The sequence below is a fragment of the Nannobrachium achirus genome, assembly GCF_963921795.1.
Source record: "Nannobrachium achirus genome assembly, chromosome: 4".
NCBI classification, from domain to species: Eukaryota; Metazoa; Chordata; class Actinopteri; order Myctophiformes; family Myctophidae; genus Nannobrachium; species Nannobrachium achirus.
The window spans coordinates 51,864,821-51,883,337 of record NC_137813.1 but is presented as its reverse complement, the minus strand read 5'-3'; the positions used below and the strand labels follow the sequence as shown (position 1 = coordinate 51,883,337).

The window sequence follows — 18,517 nt, the reverse complement described above, 5'->3', positions numbered from 1 at the left end:
TGTGAGCTTGCAGATCGGCTATTTTCGACGCGCGACACCGTCGACACGAGACAAAGAATATAAATCAGGCTTTAACGGCCCGTGTAGGCCTTCCCACCTGCTCCCATGTCGTGTTTAGTTCTCCCGTGTTAATACGCTTTAATACATGAACCTATTACACTGTAATGTAACATCTAAAATCACTACTGTATTCTTACTGTTATCCATGAAGAGTGTTAAATCACCTTTTTTCAACAGTTAACAGATTTTCCATTGTTAGCGTTTTTTCCCCCCCTCCAACGTAGTTCTATAGTACAAATCCTGAATCAATCAGTTTTACAGCAAACATTTAATAAGGCAAAATACCAGCAATGAAGGGCGGGTTAAGAAATAATAATGACAGTTAACCGACTTGGGGCGATCGCTGTCACCACACGTCTATAACTGTCAGTAGTTAGTCTGGGAAATGTAGGGGAAGAACATAATCTTAATGAAGTCAGGGGTCTTCAATGTTTTCAGGCCAAGGACCCCTTAGTTGAGAGAGAGATGAAGCACTAAGCAGGGACCCCCACAACCTGTTCATAGATTCCATATAGTTTCATCATTTGACAGCACAATCATCAGTGTATTTTGGATTCATGTCAATTTGTGTTTTCAGATATTTAACCACTTGAACCGTCATTACTTAATAAACTTGATCTTTCACTCTGTACTTAGTCTGCTCTTTTTCCCCTCTACACCAAAGCTCTTTGCCGAAAATAGCCGATCTACAAGCTCACAACGCCTCGCGTTGTAGTAACTCTGGGGAACCCCTAGGGGTCCCGGACCCCTTGTTGAAGACCCCTAATGTAAGTACTTCTACTTACAGTAGGTATTTTTTTTAGTTTGTTTGTCAATATGGACGTCTGCGCCATATAACAACATACAATGATAAATGGAGACGAAAGAAAAAGTGGCAGGTCATCCGATTTAGATACGAGACACCCCACAAACGGAACAGGCTGTTAAATGTTTAAGGTCAGCCTAGCTCGGATGAGGGGTTCGATTATAATTTATAACACTGTATGCAGAGACCCAAGGCTGAGCTGTCATGCTTCTTTAAGATAGAGACGTACCAAATAAGACAACATGCATCGGAGTTTAGTCTTTTGTCAAAGTACACAGTCAAATCCTCAGCGTTGGTTTAACTCAGAGAGGCGACATACTGTATATGCGACCAAATGCCCTATTTAATACTTTAATACTATTTAATACGAAAGCGGCACAAATAGCCGACCTACAAGCTCAAAACATCTCTTGATGCGATGCTTTGTGTGCTTGTATCGGCCAGCCAGCTTGAAAGTAGTCAAGTCTGCCTGTGGGTTTTATACATATTTAACCAATGAAAATTATTAACAAGAGTTTGAGACTACGGGCCGATGCATACTACACTTTTGAGCCGAGATTAATTCGGTTCGGCTACAATATGATGTCATTCAGAGGTTCAGGTGGACGGGGCCGTCATTAAGTCGGTGCTGCCAAGATGTTGTGACACCGAACTGAACCGAATTAAACAGCTGTGGAGTACGCATCGGCCCTAAATAATAACAACACTGGATCCATTGGAACACTGTTTTGTTTTGTTGTATGTTCTGGACATACAAGGTTTCCGCCCACAGCGACAATAAGTGGACTCTCAGAGTTAAACGAACACCCGGGATCTCACAGCGATAGAGGACAGAGGGAGGGGGGTCGGACACATTCCCGAGCTGCAGGATCACACAGGATCAACCACGGCACGCACTAACACTTCATCACGCACACGGAAGACTTGATCGTATAGCCGTGATCGTCTCTGCATGTCCACCCCTCATCCTACCAACATGGTGCGTTCCCCCAGTCATCACTCTAAACAAACATGCACTGCAAAATCCTGAGTGAGTGTTAAGTTTAAGGGCAGATGCTTACTCCACTTTTAGAGACAAAATTATTTCGGTTCGGCTCGGTCTAAACTACAATATGACGTCATTAATTCGGCTGTTCGGCGCGGCCGAGATTTCGTGACTCCTCTAACCTAACCGAAATAAATTCAAGTATGCATCAGCTTTAACGCAGAGAGGGTAAATGTAATTAGGGTGGGATCCTTTGGATCCGGTCCCACATCGTATCTGTATCCTCTCTGAGTTACGAACGCATATATAGACGGAGGATTTGACTGTGTGGGAGAGACCAGCCGGCCTGGACTAGAGCTCGCAGCAGGGGAAAGAGAGGGTGAAGTTGCGTTGAGGTTAGTTTGGGACGAGTTTCCCCACTTCACTTCTGCCCATCTTGGCACTTTGCGGAGACCATCTCCTCAAATGATTTCCTGTCAGTTTGGGTATACTATTTAAACCCATTTAGCGTTCTGCCAAAAGTCTTGATTCTTCACAGGGGGTGATCACACCTCCTTCTTGTGCACGTCGGTTAAGCCTGTCTGTGTCAGCCGGGACGAAGAGGGAGGTCGCAATAGTTCCTCGGTTGCTTAATACACCTCCGTCCGGATGTACTTTATCTAGTGTGGTTACAATGGAAGGTAACGTGGCAATGATGATAGAGTCCAAAAAAATGCTCTGGGTGTGTGGGTCCTCTCCAGCAGTCTTGGCTTGCGGATGAACGCTTCGTAAACGCTTCATCTTTATTGCATTCTTTAATGAGAGATGTCGGTCGCAACAAGACCATCCCACAGTTCCCATCGGCTGTTGTGTGCTTCATACTGAGCATATTCGCCCCCAAACGCGGGCCAGCAAGCACACGGTTAACTGACATACACACAGTGAGGAAGAAAAACTATAAAATAGACATCTCTTTTTACTCCGAGAGGCAGGAGGAGCAGGATCAGGGAAGGCCCAGTCTTATATATCTAGGCTTAACGCCAATTTATGCTTGGCACGAAAAGTGTCGGATGAGATGTTGCACCACGCGTCTCACGATGTTCCTAATTTTGAGCATTGGTACTTTCTGCGATTCGCAGACAGCGTACATGTATGAACAAGGAAGTGGACGTAGTCTTGTTCATCTCCATGGTAACAGAGCTTACAATGCAACATTTTATGACCGCGTCCGCAACCTTAAATCTTTCGAGAGGCCCTCGACACCCTCTGCGAAGGTCCTCCACCACACATTCCTTTCATGGTGCAACGTGTCGTTCCGACACTTGGCGCGCAAAGCATAAATGAACCTTTGTAGCCAAACTATTCAGGGCTACCTTCACTGCCTTTCTCATAATCTGTTGGCTCCAATGATTAACCAAGCTTATTCACTCTGCCGTCCAGCTCTATGGTTACACTAACACTACTCAACGTTTACCTGCTGCTGAGGCGAGCTTTCCGATTGACGCTGGAGCAAGGGCACTTTGACGCGACGCGATGGAGACATGTGACCCGTTGAACCGCCACACCCCCCCCCCTGCCGCTGAGAGGAAATGGCTTTTCATTAACGATTTAAACTGCAACACATGAAAATAAACATTTTCTTTTTTATCAGTGCCAATGACCCGATACTACAGCCAGAGCCCCAAAATCCACTGAAGACTCTGTTAGTTCCTGAATTAAGTTTCGATATATATATAGGGCTCTGCTCTGCACTGCGCTGCCGCGGGCTTCCACACTATACTTCCACTGCGACAGCAGCAAGAAAACCGTCCGAACCAACAGGCAGGTTGGCGAGAGGACCCAGCTGTTGCAGCGGAGCTATGCCTTATTTATACTTACAGTAGTTGTGTTTGGGTGTTGCACACCGACACAACGCACTACGAGCCTGTAGATTATGCGATTTCCGCCACTAAATCAGGCGTTACAAGTCATTCTGGTAGTCCAGCGTTTGTCCTCCTTTCAAAAATCTCAATGATCTTTTAAAAAGTTCCGTTCGTTTCAAAGAAAAATACAATTTATGATCTCTCAAAACTCAAAGTCTCTTCTATCCTTCTTGACCCCTCCTCCTGGCGGAGGGAGGGTGGTGGAATGACACGTTGGAATGGCTCTCCCAGCTGTCCGTCATGCTGTCTGACAGGGACTTACAGTCCCGGCAGCCAATAGAGAGTGAGCGTTGACGAGGAGGCGAAAGTGATATCGACGAGTCTTTGTGGACAGGCTTGAAGCCAGATGCTGTAGATGAGATAGATGATGATAATGGATGGTGTATGTGTTTAGACGTATGTGTGTGTGTGTGTGTGTGTGTGTGTGTGTGTGTGTGTGTGTGTGTGTGTATGTGTGTGTGTGTGTGAGTGTGTGTGTGTGTGTGTGTGTGTGTGTGTGTGTGTGTGTGTGTGTGTGTGTGTGTGTGTGTGTGTGTGTGTGCGTGCGTGCATGTGTGCGTGTGAGTGTGTGTGTGAAACATTTCCTGCCCACGTGGTAGGTCCTGACATTTCAGGGTTCACCTCCCCAAAGGAGGAGGGGGAGGCAGTGGGGGAGGTCCTCCTCTCATCACTGGAACAAACACAAAAACAGGACACGTTAGTGTGTGTGTGTATGTGTATGTGTGTGTGTAATGTGTGTGTGTGTGTGTGTGTGTGTGTGTGTGTGTGTGTGTGTGTGTGTGTGTGTGTGTGTGTGTGTGTGTGTGTGTGTGTGTGTGTGTGCGCGTGTGCACACGAGCGAGCGCATATTTGTATGTGTCAATACACAGAGTAAAACCCTCAGATTTTACTATGTATACATCTAGGCCTATGTGGATCTTGCTGTGATCAATCTGTGCGTGCGCGTGTGTGTGTGTGTGTGTGTGTGTGTGTGTGTGTGTGTGTGTGTGTGTGTGTGTGTGTGTGTGTGTGTGTGTGTGTGTGTGTGCGTGTGTGTGTGTGTGTGTGTGTGTGTGTGTGTGTGTGTGTGTGTGTGTGTGTGTGTGTGTGGGTTCATACCTCTGTTGGCCTTGCTGGGATAGATCTTGGTGAAATGCCGGTACTCATCCGGAGCAGGGAAGTCATCCAGAGGATGGAAGGAATATTTGGACTCAAAGTCGTCTGGAAGCAGAAGACGGTAAAAGACAAATGAGTGGAAGCCGGCGACACAGATATGGAGGAATATAAGAAGAGGAGGGAGAGGAAGGGAGGAAGGGAGAGAGCAGACTAAGGTATATGAGCAGAGGAGAAGGAAGAAGGAGGGAGGACAGGAGACAAAGAGGAAGGATAGAAGCATGAAGTAGAGGAGAGTTGTTCAGTGTTTTTTCTTTTAGTCAGAGAGGTTTGGTGTCAAACACTGCAAGATACATCTGGACAAATGAATGTGATTGATTTTTAATTATATATAGAAAACATACCTGCAGATAAAAAGGTAGATATAGTAGATAGAATACAGACAGACAGAGATTATATTTGACCACGTGTGGAATATATATGCAACCCCAGACAATTTCTTTCTTGCACGAAGGCCTGTGCACAATATCTGTTACCGTTAAAGCGATGCACCTTAGGTACTGCACCTGCTACTACTTTCTTTACCTCACCTTACCTCACCTTATGTCTCTGTACCCTGTACATCTCTGCTACTCTTTGGACCTTATGTCTAACCACATGTATACTACCTTCTACGTATTCATGCTATATACAATATGTATATTTCTTTTTTTTATATAGCGTATACACCCATTTAATTTTCTTTTGAATTGTTACTCTCTAGTTTTTTCTCCTTGCTCTTCCTCTCTCTGTCCCCCCCCCCCCACTTTCTTGAAGAAACTACGAACGACTGTGTTTTGCACGAAAAATGAATTTCCCCCACTTCTTTACACCTGTAAACCTCTGATGTGACAACAGAGTTGATTCTGATTCTGAGGTAGACAGGCGGGGAGGCAGAGAGAGAGAACACAGGTGGCTAGTAGGGATGGGACAATATGAAAATGTCATGTCACAATTGTGACCAATTGTGACCAAAAGAATTGCGATATACGATATTATCGCGATAATAATCCTCAAAATCAATATTCATCTATTTCTATTCATCTATTTTTTGGAGCGATCTGGTAGAGAGTGAGAAAAAAAGACGGTATCAAGTACAGTGAATTGATCCCAGTGCATGACGGAGGGCGATTTCACGATAAATTAAATCTCCACGATACGATTATCGCGAGTGTTTTTTATCACGATAAACGATAACAGCGATTATCGTCCCATCTCTAGTTGCTAGACAGAGACAATACACAGTGTGCAGGCAGACGGGTACGTAGGCAGACGACTCACCGACAAAGGAACGAGGGATAGAGGGGGAGTGTCCATTGCGGATGGGAGGGGGAGGTGGGGGAGGCCCAGCGGGGGTGCGGGAGGGGGGAGGCGGGGGCTTCCCCCGCGTGGGCGGGTCGGAGGACAGGGAGGGGCTACCGTGCGTCCTGTAGGGAGGAGGGGGCGGGGGCGGAGCCTCGCGCCCGCCGCCCGCCCTGGACGACCCCTGGCCAGGCACCGGTGGAGCTGGGAATGAGAGAGAGAGGTTACAGTACATACACCATGTTTTCATTGATAAGAGTTTTTGGAGTAAAAATGCAAATAAGGCGGCGCGAAGCGACACGTTTTAAGCTTGTAAATCAGCTACTTTTGCTATTTTTGAGGCTGTGAGCCTGTGCTTGCTCCAAACACCATTTTTCACAGCAGATTAATAATACTTACAGGAGCTGTTTGGTGTGTGGATGTTGCTGCTTTAACTTCACACACACTCATACGTGCACGCAGGCATGCAGGCACGCACACACGCACGTACCGGTACGCACGCACGCACACACACACGCATGCACGCACACACTGTGCCAGCTAAATGCCTAGAGAATGTAACAGTATAAATGTAAACTGTGTGCACATGCACAAAACTGACTGCTAGCTAAAACTTGCTCTTATGATATAGTAGTATTTATCATGTTTTTTCACTGCTTTATTTCCATTTACTTTCATCTACTTTACTCAGCATCACTGCTTGCCACTAGTCCAGGAACTTTAATAAATAAAGTGGTCCCAAACGTGGTCATTACCTGCTCCTCGTCCCGGGGCGTCCCGCACCGGAGGCGGCGGCCTGTTGGCTCCCTGCTGGGAGGGGGTGGGAGAGGAGGGAGGGGGAGGAGGGGCGGGGCCTCTGGTGGGGGTGTGGCCGCCCGGCGAGGGCGCCGGCCTCTTGTTGCTGAGCGAGTTGTGCCGCTGCGGCAGCTCGGGCGCCGCCTCGGGGCTGGACGGGCCGTTGGCCACGCGGTACGGCGGAGGGGGAGGAGCCAAAGAAGAGGAAGAGGAGGAGGCGGGGTTCCCGCCGGAGGTCGGAGGCCGCCTGCTGTTGCCGGGCGACGGCGGCGGCTTGGTGGGCAGCGGCGGCGTGCCGCTGGGGGGCGTGGGCGGGAGGGGCTTCTCCCGGTTGTAGGACGAGGAAGAGACGGGAGGCGAGGGGGCGTTGCCGCGGCGACAGAGGGGGGGAGGCGGCGGGGGAGGGGCGGAGGAGGAGTGCTTCATGGAGCCCGTGGGAGAGGAGGAGGACAGGTTGGGGAGAGAGGGGCGCTGGGAGCGTGCCGTCTCCGTGGGCGACGAGGCCAGGGAGGAGGGGCCGTCCGCCGCGTCGTCGTGGCGATGATGGCTGGGCGGGCGGGGAGGGGCGGCGGCCCGGGCGGAGGGCGAACGGGCGGTCGATCCGTCTGCAAACGAGAATATTTCGATAGGACATCGGGTGAGGTGGGTGGGCGTTTTACACCAAGAACGATGACTACAACGATAACTTTTAATTGTTTAAAAGTGTATGACAGAGCCCACACCACAACTAAATTATAACGACGATACTGGTGAGTGATATCGTTTGGATCGGATTGGATGAAAACGGAAACAGTGACATCTGGTACGGGTAGCCTACCAACTATCTCGCCTCCTTAATAATCAGAGTCCGATTATCCATATAGCCTAATATGTGTCTTTTAGCACCAGCGTCACAGAGGCGGAGAGATCACTCTCACTGCCTGTGTGTGTGTGTGGGCTCCGACGTGCTTACAGAATGAATCATTCATCAGTGTGGACAGTCTCATCATTATCGTTTCAGTCATCATGCATGGTGTTCAAACACTTACAAGATGTTTCATAAAGTGTTCACAAAGCCAACGATAAAATCCAAAATGACACAGATGCATTCTCGTTTTCAATGGGCTAACACTCGTCGGGTGTAAGCCAATCAGCTACTCACCCGCTACTGGACGCAGTTTGGGAACGCCTCCTTGGAACAGCCCTCCGATTGGTGGAACAGAGCCCGAAGGGCTTCCTGCTCCACTGCCATTGGCTGACCCCGCTCCAGACCCACCTCCTTTAGACTCTGAGAACCACAACCATTGGACAATGAGTCAATTAAGTGTCGAGGCCCTTACCAGCACGCTGCTACCATAATGACTATGCTATGCTAGCACTGCAACTACAACTACGGTTCCACTCACTATCGTATCAATGCTACTGAATGGGTAGATGTGGTGAGGGCATGCCACGGTGCTATGTCATGTATTTGTTCGTATGTTGAGATGAGATGACACGAGATGAGATGCAGTGAGATGAGTAAAATTGTATGAATCGTTTACGGCCCCAGGCAGCTCCGTTTGACGTCAAAAGGACAGCACAACAAGACAAACAGTGGTAAAACATGTCATATTACAATAAAGTAGAATACAGGACATATTATTAGGGTGAACAATTATGCAGGGAGATTGCAAAACGAAAACAAACGGCAATCCAATATAATTTGCAAGATATTTAGAATATTTCGTTTGAGGGTGGTCATTGTTTTAAAAAGAGATTTCTTCTTTCGTCACATCAATGTGTATTGCAAAATATATTGAGATTGAAATGCAAAAATAGAAACCAGTGTAAGCTATATGATTTGTGCAGTATCGAGCCTTAAGGCACTATATATATACAGACACACACATGCTGTACTTTGAACCAGGTGCTTAAAATATGTCTTAGGTCCATTCTGTCATCATGCGGCAGGTCCTCCACTTCTGTGCGACAGCAAAAAAACTAAAGGCAGTTATCAACTGCGTGGGGCCATTTGTCGGTGTGTTGTGCTATGCTAACTCATGACTAGACATACCGGTAAACAACCGAAATGTTTTGTTTTGAATAATAGCTCACTAGGGCTGTCACAATTATTTGACATAATCGCAATTACCGGTATTTGTGGATAATCGTCATAATCGTTTACACATTGAAAATGTTTTATATATGTTCAAACATTTAAAAAAAAATTGTGGCTGCGACACGCTGTGAGCTTGTAGATCGGCTATTTCCACTATCAATGTTCTTTTTAAAGTGTAAAGTTGTCAAATAATATGTCCTTCATTTCTTTGTATATTTAGGTTATGTTTCATAGCTGCCATGTGCAACTTCAAAGCCTACAAGCCAAACAGAAATGTAATTGTCAACGGAAAAAAAACACAATTAAATTGTTAATCGCAATCATTTAAGTGACAATTAATCGTCATGTAAAATGTCATAATCGTGACAGCCCTATAAAAGCTCACTCCCCTTGGCTTTGTTGTGACCCAACCTATTTGTCGAATGAAATATCTCTGACACTCTTCGTATGATGTCAAACTGGACAACGGACATTAATAAGCACCTGCTGCACTTTGCATTTTCTATTGCATCATGATGTATTTTGTATGTAAGGAAACATCCATGAACAAAGACACTAACAAGCATGATCAAAAATGAACATCAATAGCCTCTATGCAGGATGCTTACAACTTCTTTTTTTTCTTGCCAGCTATTCCAGTACTTGTCCTTTTTGTCTATTAATAATAATAACAATTGCACCTGTATATATTCCCATAAGGAAAAAACTATTCCTTTAACCTGTACGTACATACATTTTCTAATGCTGTGGTAGAGGAGAAACAGGGAGCTATAGCCACAACAAAATGGCTTCAGTCTTTCGACTGATCCTAATTATTTGAGAATTAAGATGTGCCCTGTTTACAAGGCAGACGAACTCTTAATTCATTTTGATTTGTTAAACAGTAAATAATAATTTGGTTAATTATAAGAATGACAGCGATTAATAATAAGGGTAATAATAATAATAATAATAAAGCATTTATGAGGTGACATTAAAACACAAAGTTGAAGCTTTACAGAAAACACATACATGCATCCAACAGACTGACATGAACCAATGTCCCATAATGAAGACATGAGGGCACCTTACTGTAACTATTACTGTAAATCTTACTGAAATGAAGAAATGCATGAAGCCTTGCCTGATCATACTTTGTCGTACGATGGTGTCGATTACTGAAAATAGCCGATCTACAAGCTAACACGATGCGTCATAATCGCAGTTTTCAGCAAACGACACAGCCGTACAACATAGCATACATAAAGCACGCTACCCAAAGAGAGGCAATAACTTCCTCAGCTGAGTCAGCTCTAATCCTTATATTTGGAATAATGTTGTTCAATATGTACTGTATATACCGGTACGCAAGCAAAGTGACGTGTAAGAGATGTGTTGTGTCCTGACTCCCAGCTGTGATATTTCATCTGAGATAGAGCTGATTTCTAGTTCTAGTACTCTATTTGTTACGTGATTAAAGTTGGCCACGGTCATTTCTGAGAATTGCTGATATTAACATTAGAAAGAGTTGCTCTTTCTTTGCATCACAATTGAGTGTATTACTTTATAAGTGCATATACTGTAAGTGCATGTGAAAACGAATATCTATACCAAAGCAGAGCAGGAATTTACATGAGACAACCTTAATTTTAACTTTTTTATGTTTTTACAAACTAGCTTATGTCCTATGAATTGCTTTAAAACGGCATTAAAAGTGGTTTGGGGTATAGATAAATTAAAAGATGCCATGCTGGCAATGGTGTAATAAACCATAAGTCAGAAATTATATCAAAACCTGATTCCATATTAGCCCTCTGAATCTTGCACTGTGACTTCTGTTATGTCATCCTGACGTCCTGAAGCTGGGCAATATATAGATTATTATATCAATATCGTGATATAAGACTAGATTTTTTACATCGTAATACTGTGATGTGGCAAAAGTGCTGTCTTTTCATGGTATTTTATACTTTCTAAACATTGTCAAAAGTTGCCAAAAATAGATGATCTAAGCTCACAACACGTCACAATGTGACACGCTGTGGACCTCTATATCGCTATTTTTGACAAATTAATGAGAAATGCATACTATTGCCACAATACAATACATCAACATCAAGGTATATTTATCGCCCCTGATTCGCCACCACCCCTTCTAACGCCTCAGCTGTCTATCCTTGCAAACAGCTATCATTGCCGAGTGGATACGATTTTGGACAGGTAAGGTATGGAAAGGCTGGCTAAAATAAAGTAATAAATCCAAATGATAAATACAACCTTGCATCTTGCATACAGCCTATCGGTGCGTACATTACATTGAGTGGTCTTACTCTCTAGCAGCGATATGGGAGCGCTCCTATCGCTGGTCACCTTCTTCTGCTCTTCCGGGGACGACGGCTGCGGTTGCTGCTGTTTTGGTTGACTTAAGTATTGGTATAACCGAAAATATGGGTGATCTACAGGTACTGCTGTTGTTGGTGTTGTAGCTGTCTTTGGTGTTTGGCTCTTACTCTCAAGCAGGGGAGCGCTGCGGTCGTTCACCACCGCCACCTTCCTCAGTCTGCTGCCATTGCAGATGTCGGAGAGCAGGGCGCCGCGGCCTTTGGCCTCCGTTCGGCTCAGCTTGGGAGGGGTGGTGTTGGCCTGTTGAGCGGTGGGGGGGATTTGCAGAGAAACACGTACAGGGGAGGGTTGAGGCAGAAGTGGGACGCAGTTGAGGAGGGTTGGGGGGTTACAAAAAGAGAGGGGGATTGAGAGAGGGACAGAGAGATACAAAAGCGGAGAGAAAGAGAGAGAAAAGGTCCATGGACAGAAGAGAGGGATGTGTACGTTGATAAAAGGGCCGGGCAATAAATTGATCATTTTTTGTGACATGAGACTATATATTTTCGATATCGTAATGATGTCATAAGACAAACATTTTGTCTTTTCCTAGTTTCAAACACTTACTCACTTTTACAACAAGGGTTCATATTTTAGATTGTAATTAGAGAAAAGAAAAGATTATAGTTCAAATGTTTTCATTTACTGCTTTCTATCGTTTTTTTATTTATTTCAGTGGGTGGGGGCATGCGTACAAGTGGCTAAATACAGTATGTCTTTTTAGACACAATTCCCAAGGTGCAGTGCAATCTTTCATGGACAGATGTGACTTATGGGGGCTAATAAATAGTAATAAAGAATTCACCGGCTTATTGTGTCTAAAACAACATATTTAGCCACTTGTACACATCAAAATAGCTAAAATCGCTAAAATTATAGAAAGCATTAAATGATAACATTCATCTTTTCTTTTCTCTAATTACAATCTAAAATACCGTATGAACCCTTGTTAAAGGACCCTTGTTTAAGCTTTATTTTAAACCTTCAAAATTTGTCAAAAAGAATAGCAGTAGATCAACTGTTGTTTTCATTATTTTGGTCAAATTAGAAAATGATTGTGATATTAGATTGTGTCCACATCGCCCAGCCTCAGCCATACAGCAAGTCAATATAATGCATTAAGTAATCTCACATGAAACAGGAGTTGTGGGTGTCAAAACCATCCCAAAGTCTTTCATGCAGTCAATCTGAAGCTAATTTTTCATCGTTATTACTAAGCATGGCGGGTGGGTCCCATCCTCTTTTACAGTACACTTTAAGACATAATAAGACATAATAAGACAGAATAAAGCCATAATAAGAAATAATGTGTTGGTAATTAGAGCTAATATATTTTATTAGACAGAAACAAAGACAGAATTGTAGAAAGAGCGAATACATTCTCTGGCACCGTCACCTGCCGCGGAACTGCAGCGGCAGACACTGCCGCACGACCGCTAGTTCGACCAGCAGTCGCGCCAGTAGGACCGGTGGCCGCCGCACGGACCGGCAGGTCCCGTAGCGGAAAACTGCCCGTCCGTGCGGTGGTGGCTGAGACAGAATAGCAGAAAGCAAATACATTATCTGGCACCGGCATCGCTGGTAACTGCCGCGGCAGCCACCACCGCACGGACGGGCAGTTTACTGCTACGGGACCTGCCGGTCCGTGCGGCGGCCGCCGGTCCTACTGGCGGGACTGCTGGTCCTATCGCCGGCGATGCAGTGCGACTGCTGGTCGAACTAGCGGTCGTGCGGCAGTGTCTGCCGCTGCAGTTCCGCGGCAGGTGACGGTGCCAGAGAATGTATTCGCTCTTTCTACTATTCTGTCTTTGTTTCTGTCTAATAAAATATATTAGCTCTAATTACCAACACATTATTTCTTATTATGGCTTTATTCTGTCTTATTATGTCTTATTATGTCTTAAAGTGTACTGTAAAAGAGGATGGGACCGGCGGGTGTTGCTGTTGGTGTGACTTTGTGATGGTTTGTTGGTTTACCAACCAGTTATGTTGTTAGGACTCTGAAGTCATGATACTGTATGTATTTTGAGTGTGTGTGACCTTTTGTGTTGTTTCCCCTCCGTGCCTGAAGCTGGTGCTGGGAACAGTGTAATCAAAGATGTGATCAGAACTCAAAAAATGCACAAAGTAAATCAAGAATGTCTGCTGCAAAAAGGGAATGATGTATACAAGATGTTTTGAAGAAGAAATCCATCACATCTCTTGTCTAAATGAGGTGTGGATGAAAGCAAGGAGGACGAGTCTGAAAGAGGTAGAGGACAATGGCAGAGCAGCGTTTGAGTGTCTGCACACTTTCACATGACACACGCAAGCACGCACGCACGCACACACACACACGCACGAATCACGCATGCATGCATGCATGCACGCACGCGCGTGCACGCACACACACACACACACACACACACACACACACACACACACACACACACACACACACACACACACACACACACACACACACACACACACACACACAGGAAACCAAGGCCGTCCTGGCCGCTATACGCGTGGGTTAACTAATTCTATTATGAAATAGCCACATCAATAAAGGCTTTTACTTTTTTCACCAGAAGAGTGCCTTGTTTTTTCCCCCTTTATTGCATGTTTTCAGTCCCCTTCCAAAGGGCACCTTTGCAACACTTTCTTGAACTTCCGAGCACCCAGATCCTTTCTTTTCTTCGGACAAAACAAAGGCAATTCTGAAGTGTGTGTGTGCGCGGCGCGTGTGTGTGTGCGTGCGTGCGTGCGTATGTGTGTGAGCATGCGTGCATATGTGTGTGTGAGTGTGTGTGTGACATGTGTGTGTATGTGTGTGTGCGTGCGTGCGTGCGTGCGTGCGTGCGTGCGTGCGTGCGTGCGAGGTGGCAGCATGGCTTACCTGACTGAAGGTGGGCGGAGGTGGAGGTCCCCCAGGAGGAGGTGGGGGAGGAATGGGCATCCTGCTCTTTTTACTGTCCTGGTCCTCACCTGTCACACACACACGCACGCACGCACGCACACACACACGCACGCAAGCACACACAAAGTTCCTACATCACTGTCTATCCTTCTCAAAAATATTCATGTCAAGAACCCAAAATGCATTTGGCCAGGCTACGGGACCCCCATCTGAAAAGCTTCTGTGCCAGGAGGGGACCCTCATACAGGAATTTGTGTGATTAAAATGTTTCAAAAGAAATATTAAAAATTGTTCAAACGTTAGATCAGCTATTTTCAAATAACTGATAGATTTGTATTAACTCGTTATTCTGAGGAGTGGGACCCCCTAAAACTCAGCTGCCTCTCAAGGACTCATGGGGGTCCCCGGACCCCACTTTGACGACCACTAAACATGATAAAGAGGTGTAATCACTGATTATTTAGCTAAATTGAGCAAATAAATCCAGAGCTAGGAGGAAGCTAACACTGCTATCAAAATGTATTCCTTCTCCATAGCTTATTCTCAGTCACAGTGTATCGGGGGTTGCAAAGCTATCTTGCTACAATAAACCCTCATCTCCAATGCAATGTTATACGATTACATAAAGCAATGCCAGCACAAGTTATCCTGGGTTATTGCAAGCTAGCCGAGTTAGCATCGTTAGCTTGATCACACGCCATCATCAATAATGGCCTGGCTGGCTGAGAAATCACTGCAGACAGACAGTCAGCTAATAGCTTATAACACTGTTACTGCAACGTTATGACACACCGCCTCAAAGATTCACTCTCATATCAAAACACTGGGACGATAAGCAACTGTTAAATGAGCTGAAACGGGCGCTACAGTCATCATAATCATAACATTTCATAACAACAAGCAGCGGGGGAGACGTATACATAATAGCAACGCACTATTCATCAAAACAATGATCCATCCATATTATAACCGACCTGCGATGTGTTAGCGGTCCATCATGGGTCCAGATCTGCTCGTTTAACTCATTATTATTATTATTAACTGGTGTTATAATAATGTTGTTGTAGCTGTGGTGTTTAGCTGCATTCAGTAGCCATCATCATGGATAAATAAACGAATCCTGTGTCTGTACAGCCAACAAGAAGAGAGGAAATACTGCTGCTGCACCCCGCTGTGAATGATGACAAGACAAGTCTGTCACTGCATGCATCACCCCGTCCCTGTCATACACTACAAATAATAATAAGGAATCAATATAATATATGAGAGAGAGAGAGAGAGAGAGAGAGAGAGAGAGAGAGAGAGAGAGAGAGAGAGAGAGAGAGAGAGAGAGAGAGAGAGAGAGAGAGAGAGAGATTACTTTATAAGGTAACAGGATCGATTGGTGGGCAGCAAGGAAAATTGGTTGCCTCGGTGTTAAATTGGCTATTCCCCCAAAATTAAAAAAAATTAAAAAGAGAAAAGAAAGAAAAATATTGGAAAATATTTATTAAAGTGGCCTATATATGATTAGAACAACAATTAAGGTCTAATATTTCTACATAATAATATTATACAGTGATCTGGTCCATATTGTTAGGAGTTCTCCTTCTAACGTCAATGAACCAGAGCTGTTTTTTATCCAATTAGAATTAAGAAGTAGAACATTTTGAGGAAAAAACACAATTTAATAATAATTGTGATGTAATTATAAAATACAAATAGAGAATAGAATTTTAAACAAAAGACAAGTAGGCTTATTATACTGGTATAGCCTATAAAAGAGAACTGATGGAGGTCACTTTACAAAAACAAAACATCATGCATAATTGGTAACAGCAAACATCATAATTATTCATTATCATTATTGTCCATTTTGAGTTGATACTAGAGTTTAGAATTACTTTAAATTAAATTAATTTAAGGTAAACGGGAGGTTCCGTTGAACTGAAGACAGACCGGTTGAATTCACTTGTATTGTGCACATCCGGCCTACAGCGGATACGGAAACAGTTTATGTGCGCGCACCTCTGTGTAAATAACCGGATACAGTAGGCGGGCTCTATCACTAGAGACTCAGAGAGGACGCCATTGGTCAAAAGGCCCTCACGAGCAGACGCGTCATACTCCAACGTCCAATCACATCGCACAGGGTACCGCCGATATTTGAAAACAGAAATGGCCGTGGAACGGTAAGGTTCTTCAAAAAGACATTTCACAGAATTCACACATTTTAAACCAATATGGTTAACATCACCTCGACACGCTAGTTGTATTAAGTATTATCAATGTATGTGTCTCTAACATACCTTATATGACTGCTTATTTTGACTCATCTGTCCGTTAACAAGAAGGAGCTGCGATGCATGCATTGGAAACAAAACAACACAATCCAAACTGCACTACTACGAAGCTTTTTTGTTGTTGTAACTAGTTATGAAATGTAATGTTGTTCTTTCTTCTATCGTATATTATGTTTTACTTTTGTATATGCTGGCATATTGGCATCTTTGCTACAAAGAACAAAGATGCAGATTATAGTGTTGCTTGTGTGGCTACTACAGCTATCATAACATTAGTAGCCTACGTCGACAATGGTGTAAAGTAACTAAGTACTCAAGTACTGTACTTAATATGTCATTAATATACCTTAGAGGAGGTTTTTATTGTACAACAGTGTGATGTCATCACATTGTGATTTGCAATACAAACCCCAAAATCAATCCTCCAGTTCTAGACAACACAGAAGAGGGTGAACCCCTTTTTATTATTTCCACACAACTCCTCTAGGGTATATTAATGACATAGTTCAATATTGAAAATGGGTGGTCTTCCCCCTTAAGGTACCAATAGTAGAAGTACCTACATACTGTATAGCCTGAAAATGGAAAATGGGTGGTCTTCCCCTTTAAGTATATTTGATGCTCGTTTATTTTTGTACATTTTCATCCAGATCCAGTAGGCTAGATCTGGATGATCTTCAAAATGAACAAACACTAGCGACAAAAAACAGTGCGGCTATATGGAAAGCTTGAATTATCCTCTTTTTATCTGCAAAGTGTCGTCTTCTATAACACAACGTCCCACTGCCTCCTGCATTATGTGACATTTAGAATCAGGTGGTACACCTGACCCGTTGAGGGATTTACCACAAGCGCTTCCAAACTCCAAAACTTAGAATAAATAACTAGTAAGACACCTAAGGGTGGAATGCGACCTCAGGGTGACATGCGACCTCGCCCTAAAGGGCGAGGTCGCGCCAATTCTTGACTATCTGGCCAACCACAGCGTTTCTCTGACGATTCTAGTTGTTATCATTCTGGGGGGAGTTTGTTCATGTTTTTGTGAGGGTATCAACCCTAGGAGACACGGGGAGAACATGCAAACTCCACACAGAAAGGCCCTATCGCCAACCCCACCTAGGGTGTGAGCGATAGGGCCTAAACATGGAAATGTGGAGAACACTATATATGGAGATGGTCCAGTCCATCATGTCATATGGGACTACCGTCATAGACAGTAGCCATTGTTAGCCCGGAGTCAATGGCTGACTGTCTGTACAGGAAGTGATGTCACATGACATACTTTTTATGCCCATATACGAGTCATTCTGTACCACATCTCCATGTTTAGGCCAAACAGGTTCGCTCCATTTCTCCATGTATAGGTCCAAATGACCAACGTCGAGCTTGACAAGGAGGATACCGCACATTGTACCTCATCCACCCTTTCTTCTCTCTCCTTTTGGTATCTTTATCCTCCTCCTCCTTTTTTTCTTTTTTATTCTTCTCTTTTTTTTCACAGCCGCCCCCATATTTACTTTAGAAAATATATATTAAATTCTAAGAACGTTTCGAGTACCAGTTTGATGAATCCTGTACGTCGACTTAAAGTCGGATCCAGGCCTAATAACTTTATCTAGCCGCCCCCGTTGCCACCTCCTTTTCTTTTCTGAGACACATTGTACCTCATCCACCCTTTCTTCTCTCTCCTTTTGGTATCTTTATCCTCCTCCTCCTCCTTTTTTTGTCTTTCTTAGTCTTGTGTATCCTTCTCTTTTGGCTACTGTCTATGACGGTAGTCCCATATGACATGATGGACTGGACTATCTCCATATATAGTGTTATCCACATTTCGTGTAGCCGCCCCGTACAGGAAGTGATGTCACAACTCGCTGACATCACACTGACATCACAGAGGTTACGGAAGGAAGGAA

The 18,517-nt window shown here is 44.3% G+C and overlaps 1 protein-coding gene across 3 annotated transcripts; it reads right to left on the bottom strand.

The window, feature by feature from the left end:
- Positions 1 to 23: 23 nt before the first annotated feature.
- On the bottom strand, positions 24 to 15,445 carry wipf2b (WAS/WASL interacting protein family, member 2b). Of its 3 annotated transcripts, none has more exons than XM_080725036.1 (8): positions 15,297 to 15,445; positions 14,302 to 14,390; positions 11,369 to 11,681; positions 8,121 to 8,246; positions 6,940 to 7,584; positions 6,164 to 6,388; positions 4,850 to 4,951; positions 24 to 4,421 (listed from the first exon to the last, which is right to left on the bottom strand). In XM_080725036.1, exons 2-8 carry the CDS (start codon positions 14,359 to 14,361, stop codon positions 4,369 to 4,371), a joined length of 1,524 nt encoding a protein of 507 aa, XP_080581162.1. In that variant the 5' UTR covers positions 14,362 to 14,390; positions 15,297 to 15,445; the 3' UTR covers positions 24 to 4,368. The 3 variants fall into 3 exon arrangements, with proteins under 3 accessions (XP_080581162.1, XP_080581164.1, XP_080581163.1); XM_080725038.1 differs by having other exon boundaries at positions 11,549 to 11,681; XM_080725037.1 differs by lacking the exons at positions 14,302 to 14,390; positions 15,297 to 15,445 and having other exon boundaries at positions 11,549 to 12,408.
- Between the last annotated feature and the right edge of the window lie 3,072 nt (positions 15,446 to 18,517).